The sequence below is a fragment of the Sciurus vulgaris genome, assembly GCF_902686455.1.
Source record: "Sciurus vulgaris genome assembly, chromosome: 8".
Classification (NCBI taxonomy): domain Eukaryota; kingdom Metazoa; phylum Chordata; class Mammalia; order Rodentia; family Sciuridae; genus Sciurus; species Sciurus vulgaris.
In genome coordinates, this window is record NC_136468.1 from 21465293 (window position 1) to 21485260 (window position 19968).

General features: G+C 36.6%; 1 protein-coding gene across 1 annotated transcript in view; it reads right to left on the bottom strand.

Moving 5' to 3' along the window:
- EXOC4 (exocyst complex component 4) overlaps positions 1–19968 on the bottom strand; it is a 795814-nt gene that overhangs the window by 750133 nt on the left and 25713 nt on the right. Inside the window, exons 2-3 of the mRNA XM_079150158.1 lie at positions 19167–19356; positions 5097–5291 (exon numbers count right to left, since the gene is read on the bottom strand). Coding sequence (XP_079006284.1) covers positions 5097–5291; positions 19167–19356 — 385 coding nt within the window. The remainder of the gene's footprint in view (positions 1–5096; positions 5292–19166; positions 19357–19968) is intronic.

The following is a 19968-nucleotide window of genomic DNA, read 5'->3' on the forward strand; positions in this document are numbered from 1 at the left end:
GCTAAAGTGCTTCAAAACTACTCACACTGGCTTGGTTTCCACTGATTGAACGCAATTATGAATTGACTTCTATGGGCTGATAAATCAGAACTGGTGTAAGTGGTTTTCAAAGCTCTCTGCAATTTTAGTATGATGCAGACTTCTACACACAAATTTTCTTTGAGAAAAAAAGTTTATAAAAATATTAACTATCACAAAATACCTTTCTGGTTAGCTTATACCACTGGGAAGACGCCACTATTCTTATATTAATAATTCTTCCCAGAATTAATCAGTCATTGTACATTAGAACCAGCAGCTGGAGTGTTTTGAGTGATAATGAAACCTGTAACAAGGCATCTTCAGCCGTCTTTTCAAGACAATAAGGGAATTAAAATTTCAATTTAAATGCAGAGGTTTGAAACACGCTTCACTGGCAAAATTACTTCAATTAATGTGAGTGGAATACAAAGGACAGACTGCAGAAACGTGATGCAGCAACCAGAAATTATGTCATTAATGTGCTTGCATCAACCCAGTACAATGACTGCAAAGGTCTAATTTAAACCACACATATCACAAAGCTACAGGCTACAATATTAATCAAGTCTCTGATTTCAATGTGACGGATACAGGCTTCTTGTTGGATCACTTCTAGCTTTTCATAAGCCAACAGCAGCTGTTTACCTTGAAGAAGGAAACAAAAGGCCAGGCCTATTTGCAGACATTCACTGTCATGACAATTTAATTATTTCATGCAATACTCAGGTTATCATATCAAAAGAAGAAATAAATATCCTACCTAAAAGCCAACCCTATAGCTACTAGGCCAGTCTGATGGTGAAACGAGAACAGCAGGAGCTGGCAAGAGCCAGGGGTCACCACTGATTTATTTACTCTAGAATATTAACCCATACTGAGCAGGGATCAAATTACTACATATCTGCATCTGCACCTGCCTTAAAATGAAAATGCAATATCTCAGACAAACAAATCCAAGGAAATTAGGGGGTTTTGAAAGACTAGATTGTTTTGTCTTTACTTTCCTCTGATGTCTTTTAGCAAAGATTTCCATTTGGACCCTTGAGATTCCTTAAGTAGATTTTACTTCTGATGGCATATAACCATGGGCAAAGGAAATGTGATCTTCTTTTATATGAAGTCCAGTGAAAGAGCAATTATAAACCTTATTCTTCACTCTTGTAAATAAAAGATCATGTTGAAGAATGTTCCCAACCTTTTAGGCATATTTTAAATCCTACCTCCATGAAATCTTTGTGATTGAGATACACAAACAATAGCTTATACGGAACATGCCAACCCCTCAGATCATGCAAAACAAATACCACAACTGTAAAATGGCAATAATATTAGATACTTATCTCTTATAGAGTTATTGAGAGCATTAAATGAATTAACAAATATAACATCCACATTAGCTCAATCTATATTAGTTATAATGGTTGTTCATTTAAATATTACAAAAAAGAATGGTCAGAAACAAAAGAACCATGTTCATTAAAAAAAGAAAGAAAAACCCCACTAACCAGAAGAGAAAGTATACCAAAACTCCTAAAAAAAAAAAACACCACCTTTCTATGTATTAAAGACTTTTACATAGTTACTCATTTGACTAATAATTTGTGAACTCTGACCATATGAACTGCACTATGCGAGGCAAAGGCAGACAAAAATAGGTAAAACACACCCCTACTTTCAATAACTACCACACAAACAAAACAATTATATTATGATGAAATACATGCAGCTTAAGGAAACACAAAGAAGAACATCCAAGTGTCCAGGACTTTCAAAGAGTTGATGAAATCTTAAAGAACATGTCACCATTTTCCAGGTAGACAGAATTGTGAATCATTTCAGGGAAATATATGGTCAATTCAAAAAAAAAAAAAAATGTATCCTATCCTTATATACCAGCAACAAATAACTAGAAACTATAATTAAAGAACTATTGTTTTTTAAAAAGCATCAAAAATACATGGTATTCAGATTAAATCTAACAAAATATACACAATACTTCTAAAGAAGACATAACTAAGTATTATTAAAGGACATTAAATAAAGTCTTTAATACATGAGGCATATCCTATCAACTGACAAGAAGCCTCAATATCGCTAACATAGAAATTCTCTCAATTTTAATGAAAATCCTATCACACTTTTTGTGGAATTTAACAAGTTGACACTGAAATTGCTACGGAAGAGTAAAAGGCCAAGAACAGCACAGACAGCAAGTGAATGTCTTCACTTCATATCAAGATATATTATATAGTAATTAAACCAGTATGTTTGGTGCAGGTATAGATGAGACCAAATTGAATAAAATAAAGAACCTGGATTCACATCTATGCATATGTGAAAATATGGCATGTGAAAAAGGGCATTATAAATCAGTAGAAAAATGATTCAATAAAGAGTCTGAGCCAACTGGCTATCCAGAAGAAAGATAAAATTAGATTCATGGTTCATATCATATATATAATGGTATGTGGAAAGATTAAAGAAGAGAACATAGGAGATTTTCTTTAAGACACTGGGATGAAAAACAATTCTTAAAAGCATCTAACAAAATGAACAAGATTGAGAAACTTCATGGCATTTAAATTTTTTTTTTAATTTTCTAACAAAAGACACCATAAAAAAGTAAAAAGATAAACCACCAATTGAAAGAAGATATTTATAATCTACTATGCAAAAGATTAGTATCCAGAATATATAAATAACTATAAATAGGGGGGAAAGGAACAAAACTTCTGGGAAATGTATTTTAGACACTCACCCTGTTGTGGAGGCAACTATTCTTCCTTCCCACTCCAATTCCCACCACCCTAACCACATGATTTTAGTTAAACCTATGATCATGGTACCCAAACTCGCTCAATCTATGTCTCAATTATTTAACTAGGAAAAAAGATTATTTTCTTCTGCAAAGCAATCTTCTGCAATTTCATATCACATTTTTCAATTAGGAAAAAAAGGGTATTTTCTTGTACAAAGTCAGAAAAATATAGACTGCAGTCTATATCACTTTCTCCTCTGACACCCACACCCTTTCATACTTGCAGAAGATACCCGTCTACAGTAGAACAGGAAGAAAACATGCAGAGGGAACATATAGTAACATTTCATGTTGTATATTCCTGTCTCTTTAGCAGATAGGTTACATAAGTCAAACAGTTCTTTTTACTTAAGTTTGTGCCAGTTTGGATCTTCATGTTCTCCAAAGGCCATGTATTGAAGGCTTGGTCCCCAGCATGTGACCCCATAGGGAGGTGGTGGAACTTTTAGGAGGTGGAGTCTAGTAGAAAGAAGTTAGGGCATTAGGGACATGCCCTTATAGAGGATACTGGGAACCCAGCCACTTCCTCTGTCTTTGCTTCCCAGCTGCCATGAGGTACAGCTTCCTCTGCCACGTGCACCTTCCATTATACACTGTCTCACCACAGGCCCAAAGGCAATGGGACCAAATCACCATGGACTGAACCTTCAGAAATTGTGAGTCAAAATGAACTTTTATATCCTTATGAGTTAATTCATCTCAGGTATTTTTAACAATAACTGGAAAGCTAACTAACACAACAAGCTGGCATGGAATTTCTACAACTTATGAACAATAATTTAATGAAGTTATATGAAGAATTCCTGAAGAAAAATGTCAAAAAAGAGGGTAGAGGAATAGCCATGACTGATTAGCCTTTAAGTAAATAAATTAGCCGTTAAGTAATAGACCCATAAACAAAAATCTGAAATCCTAAAATGAACATGACCCAGAAAAAAAGTCTAACAACCTATTTTAATACATGGCACATATAAAAGCAGGCCTACCCCAAATAATCATGATGCAAATGGATGCATACATACTTAACAAATATGTATAATTTATCTACTGTAATTGCTGATTCTTGATAATTTAGCACAACTATGCATTAACAAACACTAAAGCTGAGAAGTAATTTTTTTCTGTCAAACAACCTAGAGCCATTATTAAGATGTCACTTTGAAAAAGATGCTGGAAACGAATTCTCTTGCTACTCCTAAGAGCAAACCACTATTAACCTTCTTCCTATGTGGAAATTGACCATGCAGTCCGTTCATAACCAGGTTTTAATATATGATAGCACTTCTCACCCTCTGGTTACCGCATTTCCTTCAAAAACTTTCCAAACACTTTTAGCAAAACTCTTCTTGGAAACCTGCATAAGTTAGAACCATGTAGGACATTGCCCTTGCATCCCCACCAATTTCCCTCAAGGATTTCTTTCCAGTGTAACAGTGAATGTAATCTAATAAAACAAAGATAAAGGGTTCTCACTTCTTGAGGAAAAGAAAACAGTGTAAATGCAGTCCATCTGCTGCTGAGAACTTCTGTAGTCCTCAGCCAACTGTGAACAATGAAAATGAGTACATGTGCAGAATGGGCAGAAGATAGAGCAGCTCTCTGTAAGAACCACAGGCCCTGGGAAAGGTAGGATTACTGGGAAGCAAAATCTGCACTTCTATTTTTTATTCATCTGCTAACCCTCACCAACAACTACAACCTCCTCAGAACTTTCATACAGTCAAAAAGCAGCAAAACTTAATGGACTATGATAGAGGCTAAAAGCCAGAGTGTAGAGGGCTTCTGCTTAACAAGGTAATGTCTAGGATTTTCTTTCTTATCAATTTAAAATTAAAAAAAAAAAAAAAAAAAAGCCCTAATGTAAAAATTCCTTCAAAGAATTTGTGGAGAACTAGGTTTATAAATCTCTGGAAGTTCTATGTCATATAGATTTTATACCTTAAAATGAGATTCATTATCTTCCTCTAAAGCTAAAAAACACCTCTCATTACCATTCCAACATGATTTAAGTACTGGTTTCTTAACCAGGATATTTCTTGCTATGGTTCCAAAGGTAGAAAATACATAAATAATAATCATCTACCATTTTTCAAACACTGAAATTAGGAATAAAACCAGCCGAGCTTCACCTGCAAGGGCTAGTGAATCCCCAGAAGGCACTTTGTAATGTGCTACGTGCATTACAGGATTCAGAGAAAACAAAAAAGGGTACTTTTTTATCTTAGCAGAAATGACCTTTAGAACAGCTTTCTCTTACCAGCATGTCAGTGGCACTGAGATAGTGCTTGCTGGCCATGCACTGTTCCAGCTTCTGAGGTACTTGCTTGATGTTCTCAATTTCATCTAGCAGGTTCAGGACATGCTTATGTTCAATTCCTTCAATCCACAGTTTCCGAAGTTCATCCCGTTTGCAATGCAATAACATCTTGCATGAAAGAAGATTCTCCTTTACCTATAATAAAACAGATTCAGTTTTGAGTCATTACAAGGTCTTGCCAGCCTAAACCCATAATCTGGTTAGCATTCCTCATTGGTACTACTATGCATAACAGTTTCAAATTCCCACTCCCACTTATTCCCCTTGGTTGGTCTGCTTGCAAAATTCCAATCCTGGTTTTGACACTGACTCACTTGGGTACATCTCTTACCTCTCTGTCTGTATTTTCTCTACCATGAAATGAGAAAGCTACTCCTAACATACCTTTGAATGAATCTAGAAATAATTACTACAAATACGAAGAGCTCTGAAAATATAAAACACCACATAAATGTTAATATATCTAAAAAGGGAATAGTCGATGTAAGCCCAATGCCATTACTCCTTCTCCAGTCCTCCTTGCAGATGTCCTATTCAGCTGATGGATCACTTGGTCCATGCTTCTAACTCCACAACTTCAGGTAAACTTTGCAATCAAAGAGTTGAGCACTCTTCTCAACTGCCTACAATAAAAATAACCCATTTCTAAAACAGAGTAGGCACAGCCAGAGATAATCTTAAAATTAAAGGATACACAATGGATTTTTTACCTTATATTCTGAACATTAGATATTAAATAAGACAAGTTCCAGCATTCTTCAGGTCTGTATAGAACATGACAAGCACGGGAACCACGTGACAAAATAAAAAGGCAAGGAGTAGAGTGAGGGGGTTAGTCACAATACACACGATAAGAGTAAGTTATTGTGTGCCCTAATGAAGAATTTTCATTTCTTGTAACATGGAAAAAATTTTTAAAAACTCATGACCGTTGACCATTCACAAAACTGCTTTCATATACTTTTAACAGTCCTCATATTTTTTATTTAAATTAGAACTCAGTATTTACTTATAGTTTTCTTTCTGGTTTTTGTTTGAGGTAAAAATTTTTATGCCTGACTGCATCTCAAGTGTACCATGAGATGAGTTCGGGCAAATGCATACAGCTGTATAATCCAAACCTTCATCAATATGAGGCATGTCCATTACCCTGGAATAGCTATCATGTTTCTGACAACTACAAATCTGTATTCCTCTTTTGCAAGATTTGGCATGTACACACTCGCTGACACTATAGTTCTGCGGTTACAAACCAAATTTCAACATTTTTCCAATAAACATAGAAAATATGAAGATAGAATGCTAAGATTAAAAGGTTTTTGAGGAAGATCCTAATCTATTTCTGTAACTTCAGGATAACACCTAAATCACACTTCTATGATACTCTCCAATGAACAAAAATTTCTTGAATAAGACAACTTTGTGATGTCCCATGATAGGCAGGGTAGAATGACTCTTAGAACTCATAAGTGAATTCAGTAAAGTAGCAGGTTACAAGATCAATGCTCATAAATCCAATGCATTTTTATACATAAGAGATGAATCTTCAGAAAGAGAAATTAGGAAAACTACCCCATTCACAATAGCATCAAAAAAAATAAAATACTTGGGAATCAATCTCACAAAAGAGCTGAAAGACCTCTACAATGAGAACGACAGAACACTAAAGAAAGAAATTAAAGAAAACCTTAGAAGATAGAAAGACATCCCATGTTCTTGGATAGGAAGAATTAATATTGTCAAAATGGCCATACTACCTAAAGTGCTATACAGATTCAATGCAATTCCAATTAAAATCCCAATGATGTACCTTACAGAAATAGAGCAAGCAATTATGAAATTCATCTGGAAGAATAAAAAACCCAGAATAGCTAAAGCAATCCTCAGTAGAAAGAGCAAAGCAGGGGGTATCGCAATACCAGATCTTCAGCTTTATTACAAAGTAATAGTAACAAAAACGGCATGGTATTGGTACCAAAATAGACAGGTAGATCAATGGTACAGAATAGAGGACATGGACACAAACCCAAATAAATACAATTTTCTCATACTAGACAAAGGTGCCAAACATATGCAATGGAGAAAAGATAGCCGCTTCAACAAATGGTGCTGGGAAAACTGGAAAACCATATGCAACACAAGGAAATTAAACCCCTATCTCTCACCCTGCACAAAACTCAACTCACAATGGATCAAAGACCTCGGAATCAGACCAGAGACCCTGCATCTTAGAGAAGAAAAAGTAGGTCCAAATCTTCAACTTGTTGGCTTAGGATCAGACTTCCTTAACAGGACTCCCATAGCACAAGAAATAAAAGCAAGAATCAACAACTGGGATAGATTCAAACTAAAAAGCTTTCTCTCAGCAAAGGAAACTATCGGTAATGTGAAGAGAGAGCCTACAGAGTGGGAGAATATCTTTGCCACTCATACTTCAGATAGAGCGCTAATTTCCAGAATATATAAAGAACTCAAAAAACTCTACACCAAGAATATAAATAATCCAATCAACAAATGGGCTAAGGAAATGAACAGATACTTCACAGAAGAAGATGTACAAGCAATCAACAGATATATGAAAAAATGTTCAACATCTCTAGTAATAAGAGAAATGCAAATCAAAACTACCCTAAGATTCCATCTCACCCCAATTAGAATGGCGATTATCAAGAATACAAGCAACAACAGGTGTTGGAGAAGATGTGGGGAAAAAGGTACACTCATACATTGCTGGTGGGGTTCCAAATTAGTGCAGCCACTCTGGAAAGCAGTATGGAGATTCCTCAGAAAGCTTGGAATGGAACCACCATTTGACCCAGCTATCCCACTCCTTGGCCTATACCCAAAGGACTTAAAAACAGCATACTACAGAGATACAGCCACATCAATGTTCATAGCTGCTCAATTCACAATAGCCAGATTGTGGAACCAACCTAGATACCCTTCAATTGATGAATGGATAAAGAAACTGTGGTATATATATACAATGGAATATTACTCAGCCATAAAGAATGATAAAATTATGGCATTTGCAGGCAAATGGATGAAATTGGAGAATATCATGCTAAGTGAGATAAGCCAATCTCAAAAAACTAAAGGACGAATGATCTCGCTGATAAGCGGATGAGGACATATAATGGGGGGTAGGAGGGGTTAGCGTTAGGGTTAGGGTTAGGTTTAGGTTTAGGGATAAGGAGGGTGGTAAGAATGGAGGAAGGAAGGACTGTATAGAGGGAAAAGAGAGGTGGGAGGGGTGGGGGGAAGGGAAAAAAATAACAGAATGAATCAAACAACATTACCCTATGTAAATTTATGATTACACAAATGGTATGCCTTGACTCCATGTACAAATAGAGAAACAACATGTATCCCATTTGTTTAAATAATTTTAAAAATTAATTAATTAATTAATTAAAAAATAATAATTTCAGGGGTCACAGACCCCTTGAAAAATCTCAGAGAGATGGTTCCCATTATCTCTATTCCCTCTTGCAATCTCACCAAAGTAAAGGCAAAGAAATTATTTTAAAGCAAAGAACATCAAGAAAAGAGAGGAAGGAACTACAAATAAAAGATAGCAACAAAATTCTAGAAAATAGATGATATGTGTAACTAAGTTAGCAGACCAGAGAAATCTGAACACCTCAGCCTGGAGTGAGATTTGGTACCAATGAAAGGAGGCACCAAGTACTCAGAAGGCAGAAATTCAGAGTTACTACTTTCTATAGGAGTATTTGGAAGGTCAAACTTCCATCATGCCACATAGGCAGATAATTACTTCCCTTAGCACTGGTCAAATCTGGAGATACTGAATTAGAAAGAATCTGGACCAAGAAATGAAAGACAGGCTGAAGACAGAACATAGGGAGATGAAGTCAAAGGACAGCCTATTAGACAGCATGCTCCTCATCATCTCTGGACCCTCTCCTTCAGTGATCTGGCTCTACTTAACAGGAGCAGCTAATCTTTCAGCCCCAACATAGGAGATGTATGATTGTCCCAGGAAAGTGTCCTGGTCCAAGTAAAAAGACCTATATAGATAGTGACAACTGAGGTCTCACTGAAGACACCAATGAGTACCTGCCCAATCATCAAGAACAAACCCCAGAATATGCTCTGTGCTTCTAACCTCCTCCCTCCCTCTTGCATACAAATGGTTAGTTTAAGGTCACCATTCAAGGAAAGCATGTAGAGGACAGACAAGCATCAAAACAAGCAAAAAGGAAAAAGTACTGGAAGGAGTAAGGGACCAGAAACTACACAGAAAACAATTTAAAAAACAAAACACTATAATTAACTTCCTGAGGAAAAATAAGAGACACTATTACATAAAGCAACAAAATAAGACAGTTGCTACAAAAGTTTTCAGAAAAATGAAAAACAACTCTTAGAATTTTTTTTAATTTTAGAAATTTTAAAAATTCAATAGAAAGGATAGAAGACATCCTTAAAGAACTCTCCAAACAGAAACACACACATATAATGTGCACCAAACAACAGGTAAGAGATAAAATAAAATGAGGGGATTGACCTAACAGTCCAATACTTGCCAAATGGGAGTTCCAGGGAAGGGGAAAATGAGAAAGAAAAAAAAAAAAAAATAGTGGAGAAAAGGCTAATAAAATTCTACAAAAATATTTCCCAGTAAAAAAGACATGAGTTCTCAAGCTGAAAAAGCATACCAACTGCTTGAAGAAACTGGTTGACCTCACCCAGGACACATCATCCTGCAGTGTAAGAACACCAGGGACAAAGAAACAATCTTAAAGCTTTGAAAAGGAAAAGGGGGAAAACAGGACCTATACAAAGGCGTGGAAATCAGAATGACATCAGACTTTTCTCAACTGCAACACTAAAAGCTATAATACAAAGGAACATTAGGAATATTATACCTTCAAAGTTCTGAAAGAGAACTATTTCCCAGAAAAATAATCCATCAAACTTGAGGAAAGAATAAAGACATTTCCAGACACGCAGGCTCTCAAAAAGTGAATATTATATACACCATACATCAGCACATTTCTAAAAAATGTGTTTGACCAATATATGAGAAAGACAAAAGAAGAAACGGGATGGAGGAAAGGGTGAATCTAATACAGAACTCAGGCAACAAGGGTATCCAATCGTTAATTCCAGAGAAAACAAAAACAGCAACAAAACTGCACAAGAGAAGCCTAATTATAGTGTGCAGCTTGAATGTAAATATTTATGCAGTTATAACAAGGTAAGTACTGATTATCTATTTAACCAAGACCAGTATATAACTTCTATATTTAGAGAGGATAAATGAGGAAGATGTAATAGGCTGGGTAAAGAAGGAAGGACTAAATCCTCATCTTCCATAGCTGAAAGTCAACATACAATACCCCAGAGAAAACTCAAGAAAAACTAACGTAAGCAAACTAATAAAAACAGAAAGACCTGTGGGGGCATGTGGGTTGAAGAGTAGTCAGCGCCTCTGAAGTGTGGAACTGGGCATGTGGCAGGATGAAGGAGGGAATCCTGGCTTTCATCATCACTTCTGGTTTTGACTTTTAAACATCCTAACTCTTCAAGTTACTGGTCTCTGGATTAAGAACTTCAGCTACTAAACGTGTTCTATTTTAAATTTTACTTAAAATCTTTTAGAAATGGACTTCTGATATTCTACTCATCACCTTGGTTGTCTTATTCTTCGCTTTTTCCTCTATGTGCAAATGGTTACCATGGAAATAGTTAAAAATAAATTTTATATCATGCAACACTCAACTAGGCTCCTGATAACATAGTCGGGGATAAATTTACAAACTATCGGTAAAGCTTGGCAAACTTCTGTATGATTGGGAAAAGACCATTATGGAATCTCACGCTAGCATATATACAATGTAATTAACTCACTTCTCACTTTTTTTTTACTACCTGGAAGGAAAAGTGAAAGGCAGAATTTTTCAGGACAGGCAGGCAGGAGGCAATATATAGGCATCAGACTGTGCAGAAAATGAACATCACCAAAATTATTCCCTAAACTGAGGTAAAAAGGCTACAAATGTAAGTCACAAGAACTTTTATTACAAATTATCTTGAGTCTTCAACTTTTTTATTTGAACATCACGGTTAAAAAGAACTGTTATTTTAAAACTTGGGGCCAGTGAGCAACAAAAAAAGAAGTATCAAGAAGAATCTCAAAAGTACTATGATAAGCAGGGCATGAGAGTGCACGTTTATAAACCCAGCAACTCAGAAGGCCTAGGCAGGAGGATCACAAGTTCAAGGCCAGCCTCAGCAATTTAGAAAGGTCCTAAACAACTAAGAGAGACTCTCTCTCAAAATAAAAAACAAAAAGGGCTGGGGATGTAGCTCAGTGGTAGAGCGCCCTGGGTTCAATTCCCAGTAGCAAATTAAAAAAAAAAAAAAAAAAATACTACGATAAACCGAGTGCAGCAGTAGATGCCTGAAATCCTAGTGACTGGGAGGCTGAGAAAACAGGATCATAAATTCCAGGTCAGCCTGGGCAATTTAACAAGACCCTCAGGAACTTAGGAAGACCCAGACAAAAAAAAACAAAAAAATTTTTTTAAGGGTAGGGATGTAGCTCAGTGGTAAAACAATGATAAACAAAAGAAGCCAAATGAAAAAAGATAATACGCTTTATCTTCTTGGATTAGGCAAAACCTAATCCAATTTCAAATTAGTAGTAGCTTGGAACAGGATGTGGGAAAGAAGTAACTGCATTGAAGCAATAGGGAACACTCTAGAGCAATGGTAACACATTCAAGGATATACACATTTGCCAAATCCACTGAACTATACTCTCAAAATATATGCATATTAATATATGTAAATTAGACCAAGACAAAGATGGGGAGCACAGTCATTACAAAAAAAATAGTATGGAGCTTCCTCAAAATTAAAATAGAACTATCAGAAGATATAGGAATCCCCCTACTGGATATACAGACAGTCTCAAACTTATCACTGTTCCACTTCACAGTAGTATAAGAGTGATACAGCCTCAATAGAAGCAATACTTTAAATTTTGATCATTTACCAGATTAGCAATATGCTATCTGATCCTCTGATGATTCCAGGAAGCAGAAGCAAGATGCAGCTCCCAGCAAGCCACGCAATCACCAGGGTAAACAGCCAATCCTCCACACTGCACTATACCAAGCTAGAATGTTCAGTAGTTAGCATGTACTAAATGCATTTTTTTTAATTTATGGTATTTTCAATTTACAATAGGCTTATCAGAATGTGATCCCATCATATACCAAGGAATATCTGTATATCCAAAGTGAATGAAATCAGTATGTCAAAGAGAGAGCAACATTTCCATGTTCACTGCAACATTATTCACAAAGGTCAAGATGTGGAATTAACCCAAGTGTACATCAAAGGATAAATGCATCAAGAAAACATGGGGTGTGTGTGTGTGTGTGTATACACACTTATCCTCTAAGTGTGCATATATATATATATATATATATATATATATATATATATATACAAGGAAATAATGTTCAGTCTTAACAATGGTAGGATCTTATCATTTGTGACAACATGAATGAACCTGGAGGATGTTGTGCTTAGTGAAGTCAGTCAGTCACATAAAGACAGATACCATGTGATATCACAAACATGTAAAACCTTAAGCTAAAGTCACAGAGAGAATGAACGTGATGGAGACGAGGGAACAGCCTGGAGAGATGCTGGCAAACAAAATTTCAATTCATCTAAATTCAAAATATCCATTGTGTACATGTTGACTATAGTTAATGTATTATATACTTGAAAATTGTTAGGCCTAGTGGTATAGCTCAGTAGGAGAACCCACTTCCCTAGTATGTGCAAGTCCCAGGCTTCAATTCTCAGCACCACAATAAATACATTAATTAAATAATTTTTAAAAATAAAATTACTGAGATATTTTAAGTGTTCTCATTGCAAAGAACTATGTATATGAAGTAAGGCATATAATAATTAGCTTAATTTAGCCATTCAACAATGTATACATATTTCAAAATATCACTCTATACACAATATATCTATATGATTTTTATTTGTCAATTTAAAATATTAAAAAGCTTTATTTTTAAATGAGGGAAAGGAAACAGGGGTATGCCTATCCATGAATAATAACATTCAAATATAAGAAATGTACCCAACTACACATAAAAATGTATTTCTCAAATCCCTGATCTACTTTTATAAACATGATATTTTCATTCTTTTTAAGAGAATAATTAAAATTGAAAAATTATGTTACTGTTTCTTCCTTAAAAATCCATGAAAAGTCAAGTCGTTCAAATCATGACATCACATATGGAGACAAGTTTGAGACCAATTTCCTTGGCTTCCTCAGAATTTTAGTAACTTCACATTTGATCCTCATCACCTGTCCAGCGATACCAAGAATTTCAGTTTCAATATACAAGACCTGCAAGTCACTCTAATTAGAGACTTCTAGAAAAAAAAATAAGAAAAACAGGGTCCAAGAGGCTACTGTAAATAGAAATGAGAGATGATACAGAAGGCAGAGAAGCAGAGATTTTACAACCCAGCCTTGGGCAAGAAAACAAATAGGGGTTTTTTAAATTACAATGTCTTACCTTTGAGGAAAGGAGGGGAAGAGATGAGGATAAGAGGGGCTGATGGATACAGGCACAGGGAAAATGCTGGAAGGTTATAACATTTAAATTATACAATTAGAAAAGTACTGAATTAGGATTAAGAACAAAGAAGGCAGGTGCACCTCTAAGTGTACATATTATCTGCCATAAAGTGCCCACATAAGCAACTTATCAAAATTGTAGACCACAAAGATCCTGAAAATGCCCTGTGAACAAGGGATGGTCACTGAAGATGAACGTAAGTCAATATTATACTTAATTCTTTTTTTGAGGTGGGGAGGAATTCAGGGGCACTAGACCACTGAGCCACATCCCCAGCCCTAATTCATAATTTATTTAGAGACAGGGTCTCCTGAGTTGCTCAGTGCCTCACTTTTGCTGAGGCTGGCTTTGAACCCGTGATCCTCCTCCTCCTGAGCTGCTGGGGTCACAGGTGTGCGCCACCGTGATGGACCTATTCTTAATTTTAGAAGCACAAAGTGCTGTTACACCATTTTTGCTCCCCTGTGGTAGTGAAAGTAAATCTACATATAAGTGCTTTCCTATGGGTATTCACCTGTTGAAAGTATCTAGCCCATTTTTTTCCATGGAATTTTATAGAAAGTGCCTAGAAAGAACAAACTTTAGAAATACCACTCACTATTCTGTTTAAAAGCCCTTTGGAACTATATGCTACTTCAAAATTACACTCATGCTTTTATTTCTCATGCTTTTTTCCCTTAGTTTTTTTTAAGCTGACATTCTAAGGTCTTAAATTCTCTGAGAGGCTCACTGCAACCCTATCCAAGGGCAATATCTCCTTTTGAGCTGCTGAGTTTGGGTACAGTTGAACTCAATGCAAGGATCACCTCATGGTTCTTATGACTACACTAATGGACTGCAGACAACTCTGTTTTTAAATTATAATAACTCATTACTGCCTACTATTTACCATCTCCATTTCCAGAAAGCTGAAGCCTCTTCCCTTTTTCATACAAGCAAATAGGAAATTCCACCTTAGATGTGGGCTACAAAAACCATGTTGTTGCACTATGACACTCCTAATTTTAATTAAGGCAATTCTTCATTCTAGTTCCACCTCTCAAGGTATACTTTCATATAAAAGCCAAAGTTATTTTCTGTACATGTTAAGTAATGAGCATTGTATTACCAAATAATTAAGCTCTAACAACTTGATTATCACATACAGCTATTTCTTGTGACAGGCAACAAAAACAGCTTTTAGAGCTCAATCTAGTCCTAAGTAGGCAGTCAAATATGGGGTGAAATGTTAAGTGTACATCACAACAGAACGGGGTCTCTGTGTCTTCCCTTCAGCCTACATTGCTCCTGTGATAAACATCAGATTGACTCACCTTAAAAAAAATCTGAGTTATCTTAATACCTAGTACATCACAAAGAAACTCTCAGATTCAAATACCAACAAGTCTCCAACTTGTATCAACTCATATTCATCTATTTTGGTGTTGATGCTGCTATAATAGACAGTCATAATGAGAGATACTGGCAGAATCTCTGGATTATGAGGTTTCCCAATGTAATAGTATCTCAATTTGACCAATTGTACAATGTCTTTTGTTTATTACTCACATTACTTGGCCTTGTCAATCATATATGGTATTTTATTTGCACATTTTTTTAATCTAGAGAACATTTCAAATAGACTTGACCAAGGTAAAAAAGGCATGGACCATCTGGAAAGAGTCAAATCCACCTGTCAGTGCACATTTATTCTTCAGGAAATAGAATCTACTGATATAACACAAATTGATATATGAAAGTGATGTCAAAATGGGAACTAGAGCTGGATGTGGTGGCTGTAATACCCGTGGCTCAGGAGGCTGAGGCAGAAGGATGGCAAGTTTGAGGCCAGCCTCAGCAATCTAGTGAGTCCCTAAGCAACTTAGCAAGACTCTGTCTCAAATAAATAAATAAAAGTGCTGGGGATGTGACTCAGTGGCAAAGCACCCCTGGATTTAATCCTCAGTACAATAAAAAAAATGAGAACTGTAAGCAGTTCCATGGTCTCAAGTTTTATAAGGCAGCAAGGCGCAACACATGAATATGAACACCTTCATTGCTCTTCCTCCCCACTAGAACCTAGTCCTAGACCAGCAGCGGTTCTGAGAAAAATATGAGTCATATGTCATTCCTATGCTCAAAACTTTACAATGGTTTCCCATACTGCTGAGTTAAAATCAGAGTTCTTCTGACTTACAAGACCCTCGAGCCTTGGCCCCCTCTAATCTTTCTCCTGCTACTCCCTGGACTCCTCAGTTCACTCCAGCCTCATTGGCCTCTTCACTCCTTCTCCAAACTTCTAATCATGACCCTGCCTCTGGACCTTTGCAGTTGCTATCCCTTCGTCCTGGAGTGTCCTTCCTGACCCTCTCTCTCACACCTGCTTTAGATGTTGGCTCAACGGTAACCTCCGTGAAGCCTTCCCTGACTTATGCAATTAAAAGAGCAATTCTCTGCTTTCTTTTCTTCTTTTTCGTTCTTTTTCATTTTTTCTGCATAGCATTTGTTACCATCTGTTATTCCATCTGTTCACCTATTTATTAGTTTTCAGTCTGTCTCTCCTGATTACAAAGTGGACTAGTATGTAAACTCCACAAGGACAGGAATTTTTGTCTGTTTTCATCACTTCAATACCCCAAGGCCTAGAACAATGCTGTCAGCACAAGGCAGACACTCACGATATAGAGATTAAATAAGTGTTGGTAAACATTATCTATTTGCTTATGTTCTCGTCTCTTCCCTTTCACATGTAATCTTCATGAGGACACAGACCAGTGCTTTCCACTTATATAGTCCCAACACCTGGAACAGACCTAGAAGGGAACCAGCACTCAACACATTTGCTGAATGAATTCTCATCACATTTTGGTTCAGAACAGAAAGAAAATCTCAAGTCAGTCTATACATTCTCAACATCTTGCTTGGCTCTAAAATAATATAGCCCACAGATGATTGAATCATTCACATTTTTAATTTTAAAAATGCATACCTATATTTTGTATACAATCCAAAGTGCAATTAAAAAACAAAAATGACAAGGAAAGGTAAGAAATATTACTGTTTCCTTGGTGATAAGAAAAGGATTTTCATGGTACAAACTGTCAAATTAAGCAATGAAAACATTCACTCTCATTTTTGCCCAACATTTTTCTTCTCCTATTAATCAATTATTAAAGGCTTTTTTGCAAAGAGTTTTAGTCCCTTTTCTTTCCTCTTCCCAATATTGAAGCTAATTCTTAAAACTGAGTTGTATGACATTTACTTTCTTGACACTGTCTGATGCAGTAAAGGTTTCGTTTGTTTGTTTGTTTCCTTTTGCTCAGAACCGCAGCATACTGAAAATGAGGAAGGTAAGAAGACTGTGGCTACTAAAACAAATGCACAGTCCTCAAGATGAGGCCTTTTCTCATACCAGGTGAATACTCTTTGTTTGCAGCAAAGATGCTATCGACTCAGAGTGGTAGGGAGCAAAGCAGAAAGCAATGCGGCACTTCCCTTGAGATCAGGACAAAGTCCATTCAGTCAACCAAACTAATCAGAAAACACAAATACCAAAAGGTCCTTCACCCTTGCTGTGATTACCCGAGGCAAAGCAGAAGGTCAGCAGCTCTATACGTTCATTTTCTGACCCTTCCTGAGCTTAGTATATTGGGCCAAAGTGGACTACAGTTTACTTTAAATCTACAGCCACTGATTTATAGCTTTACCTAGTCTCACAGACAAATCCATTGTATGAACTCAACCACTTGTGAAGGCTAAGAATTATAGTATTCCTTTCCAAAACACCCAGTTATTTTTAAAATGTAAAGAGGTCAGTACCTTTACTCAAAAAAGGCTAAGTGCTAAATGATTCTGAAACTAGACTCTTAGAGATTGAAAGTCATTTATCAATAATATTCTTAGAAGGATAATTTATGAATCTGCTTACAAAATCATAAGATGAACACAAGCCATTTCTGGGTAGATACAGGCCAGGGAGTTCCCTACCAATCTCTAGCATAGGGCTATGAATCTATCTGAGATTGATCCCTAAGAGGTGCTTGAAGGGCAGCAGCCAAATACTAAGGACACCACCAAGCATAATGCTCTGGACAGCTCACTCCAACACCAGATAAGTAGAAAGCACTGTCCCTTAATGTTTGGTATGCTTAAATGTTTTGATATCTGCAAAATACCACTTGTTTTTTAATTTAAAAGAAATTTTACTGCTTTTAAAAATGCCTGAAAATCACAGCAAAAATTCAGATTCAGGGAGACTATAGAGTTCAAATTCTGAATTTGTCAAGAGAATAAACATAATCATTCCTAGCAAAGAATCAATGTTCAACGAGGGTAGAAATTACTGTTACTCATAAAATATAGTATTAAAAAAGGTATTAAAGGAGTGATCCTAAAAATACACAGCTAAAAGGGGGTGGTGTATTTCACTGGTACAGCACTTGCCTAGCACACGTGACTTCCTGGGTTCAATCCCTAGCACTGAAACACACGTGTGCATGCACACGCGCGCGCACACACACACACACACACAGCCAAGAACTACATAACTATGAGGTGACAATACATAACCCTTACAAAATCAGTTCATCCCTTGACCAAATATAAAAATGTCCCTTTATGAACTCTCTTTATGCTTTAGGTACCCCAGACAGGTTCCCAGGAATCAAGAGCTTTCAAAGAGTTATCACAAAAAAAAAAAGGGGGTGGGGGGTAGGGGGGGCAGAGAAGAAAAAGAAATAGTTCCAAACATAACAAGGAAATTACAAATTAAAAATTACTACCAGTTCATCACAACCAAAGCACGATACTCAAAAATTTTGTCATAAACTTTTCATGATGTTTAATTTGTATGTTAGATTTCCTTTGCTTCACAAAAATACCAAAAATTCACACAACTGTAGATAAATCACAACTAACTCAAATTATGTTGCAAACTCAAAGCTAAAATTTCAAAAAAACCCAAAAAATGTTTTTTTCAATTGCTACAGCAATATACCTACACCTGTAAAAAAAAAATAGGATATGAGTACAGTAAATACACTTGCTAGACTGAAATGGAGCCTCTAATAGGAAGAGGCGGTGGAGTCTTAAAGAGCTTTCCTCTTTGGTTCGGATTCTTTCCAGCTTTCCCCAAGTTGAAGCCATCTTCCTTATGCCATTTCACACTGCAGAAGCCAAGGAGACAAAGAGGAAGGAAGGACAAGCCCAGGGTGTGCTCTGTGATCTTCCTCAGATGGACTTTCCAAACACGGGCAGAACTCTTGAAACTGTCATTATGAATCACTTGTTAAGAACCATTAGCCATGGCCCTGGCACCTCTCCAAGCACACACCTGTACTAAAAGCAAGTGCCACACTCACCAGACAAGGAGGACGCCTACCTGTTTTATTTTATTTCGGGAGTTAGTGATGCGCTCTGTGATGCTTTGGTATGTGCGAATGGCTGTTGTCAGTTCTGTGTAGTGTTGCACAATCAGTTCATCCAGGTCACGGTCACATTTCTCATAGGCTTCTTCAAGGCGACCCTTCTCATTTTCTCTGTCTTCAACATCATCACTGGTAGACAAAGTCCTGGTGAAGACAGAATATATCAAGCTGAGTACAACTTTTGCATAAAGCAAAAGACTCTGTCAAAGCTGGGCGCAGAGGTGCATACCTGTAATCCCAGCAGCTCAGGGAGGCTGAGGCAGGAGGATCACGAGTTCAAAGCTAGCCTCAGCAAAAGCAAGATGCTAAGCAACTGAGTGAGACCCTATCTCTAATAAAATACAAAATAGGCTGGGAATGTGGCTCAATGAGTGAGTGCCTCTGAGTTCAATACCCAGTACCTGCACCGCCCCCCCCCAAAAAAAGATTATCAATATGCCAGCACATGCTTCTTACCACCTGAAAAATATGACATCACCTTCATAGTAAATTCCAATAGCCCATCTACATGAGGTTGGGGCTTCTCTATCCAAAAAGATCTTCCTTTCACTTATTTCCTTGGCCTTAGAATTTATTTTAATCAGATAGCAGATGGGCATCAACTTTGAGAGAGGTTGGGCAGCTCTTGATATGTTTGAGTTAATCAGACTTCCAACAATTCTATTTCTCTTAACCAATAAGACCTACAAACTTGACCAATATGACCTACAGAACTCGTAGAAATCATTTTCTTAGAAGAAGGATAACAGAAAAAGG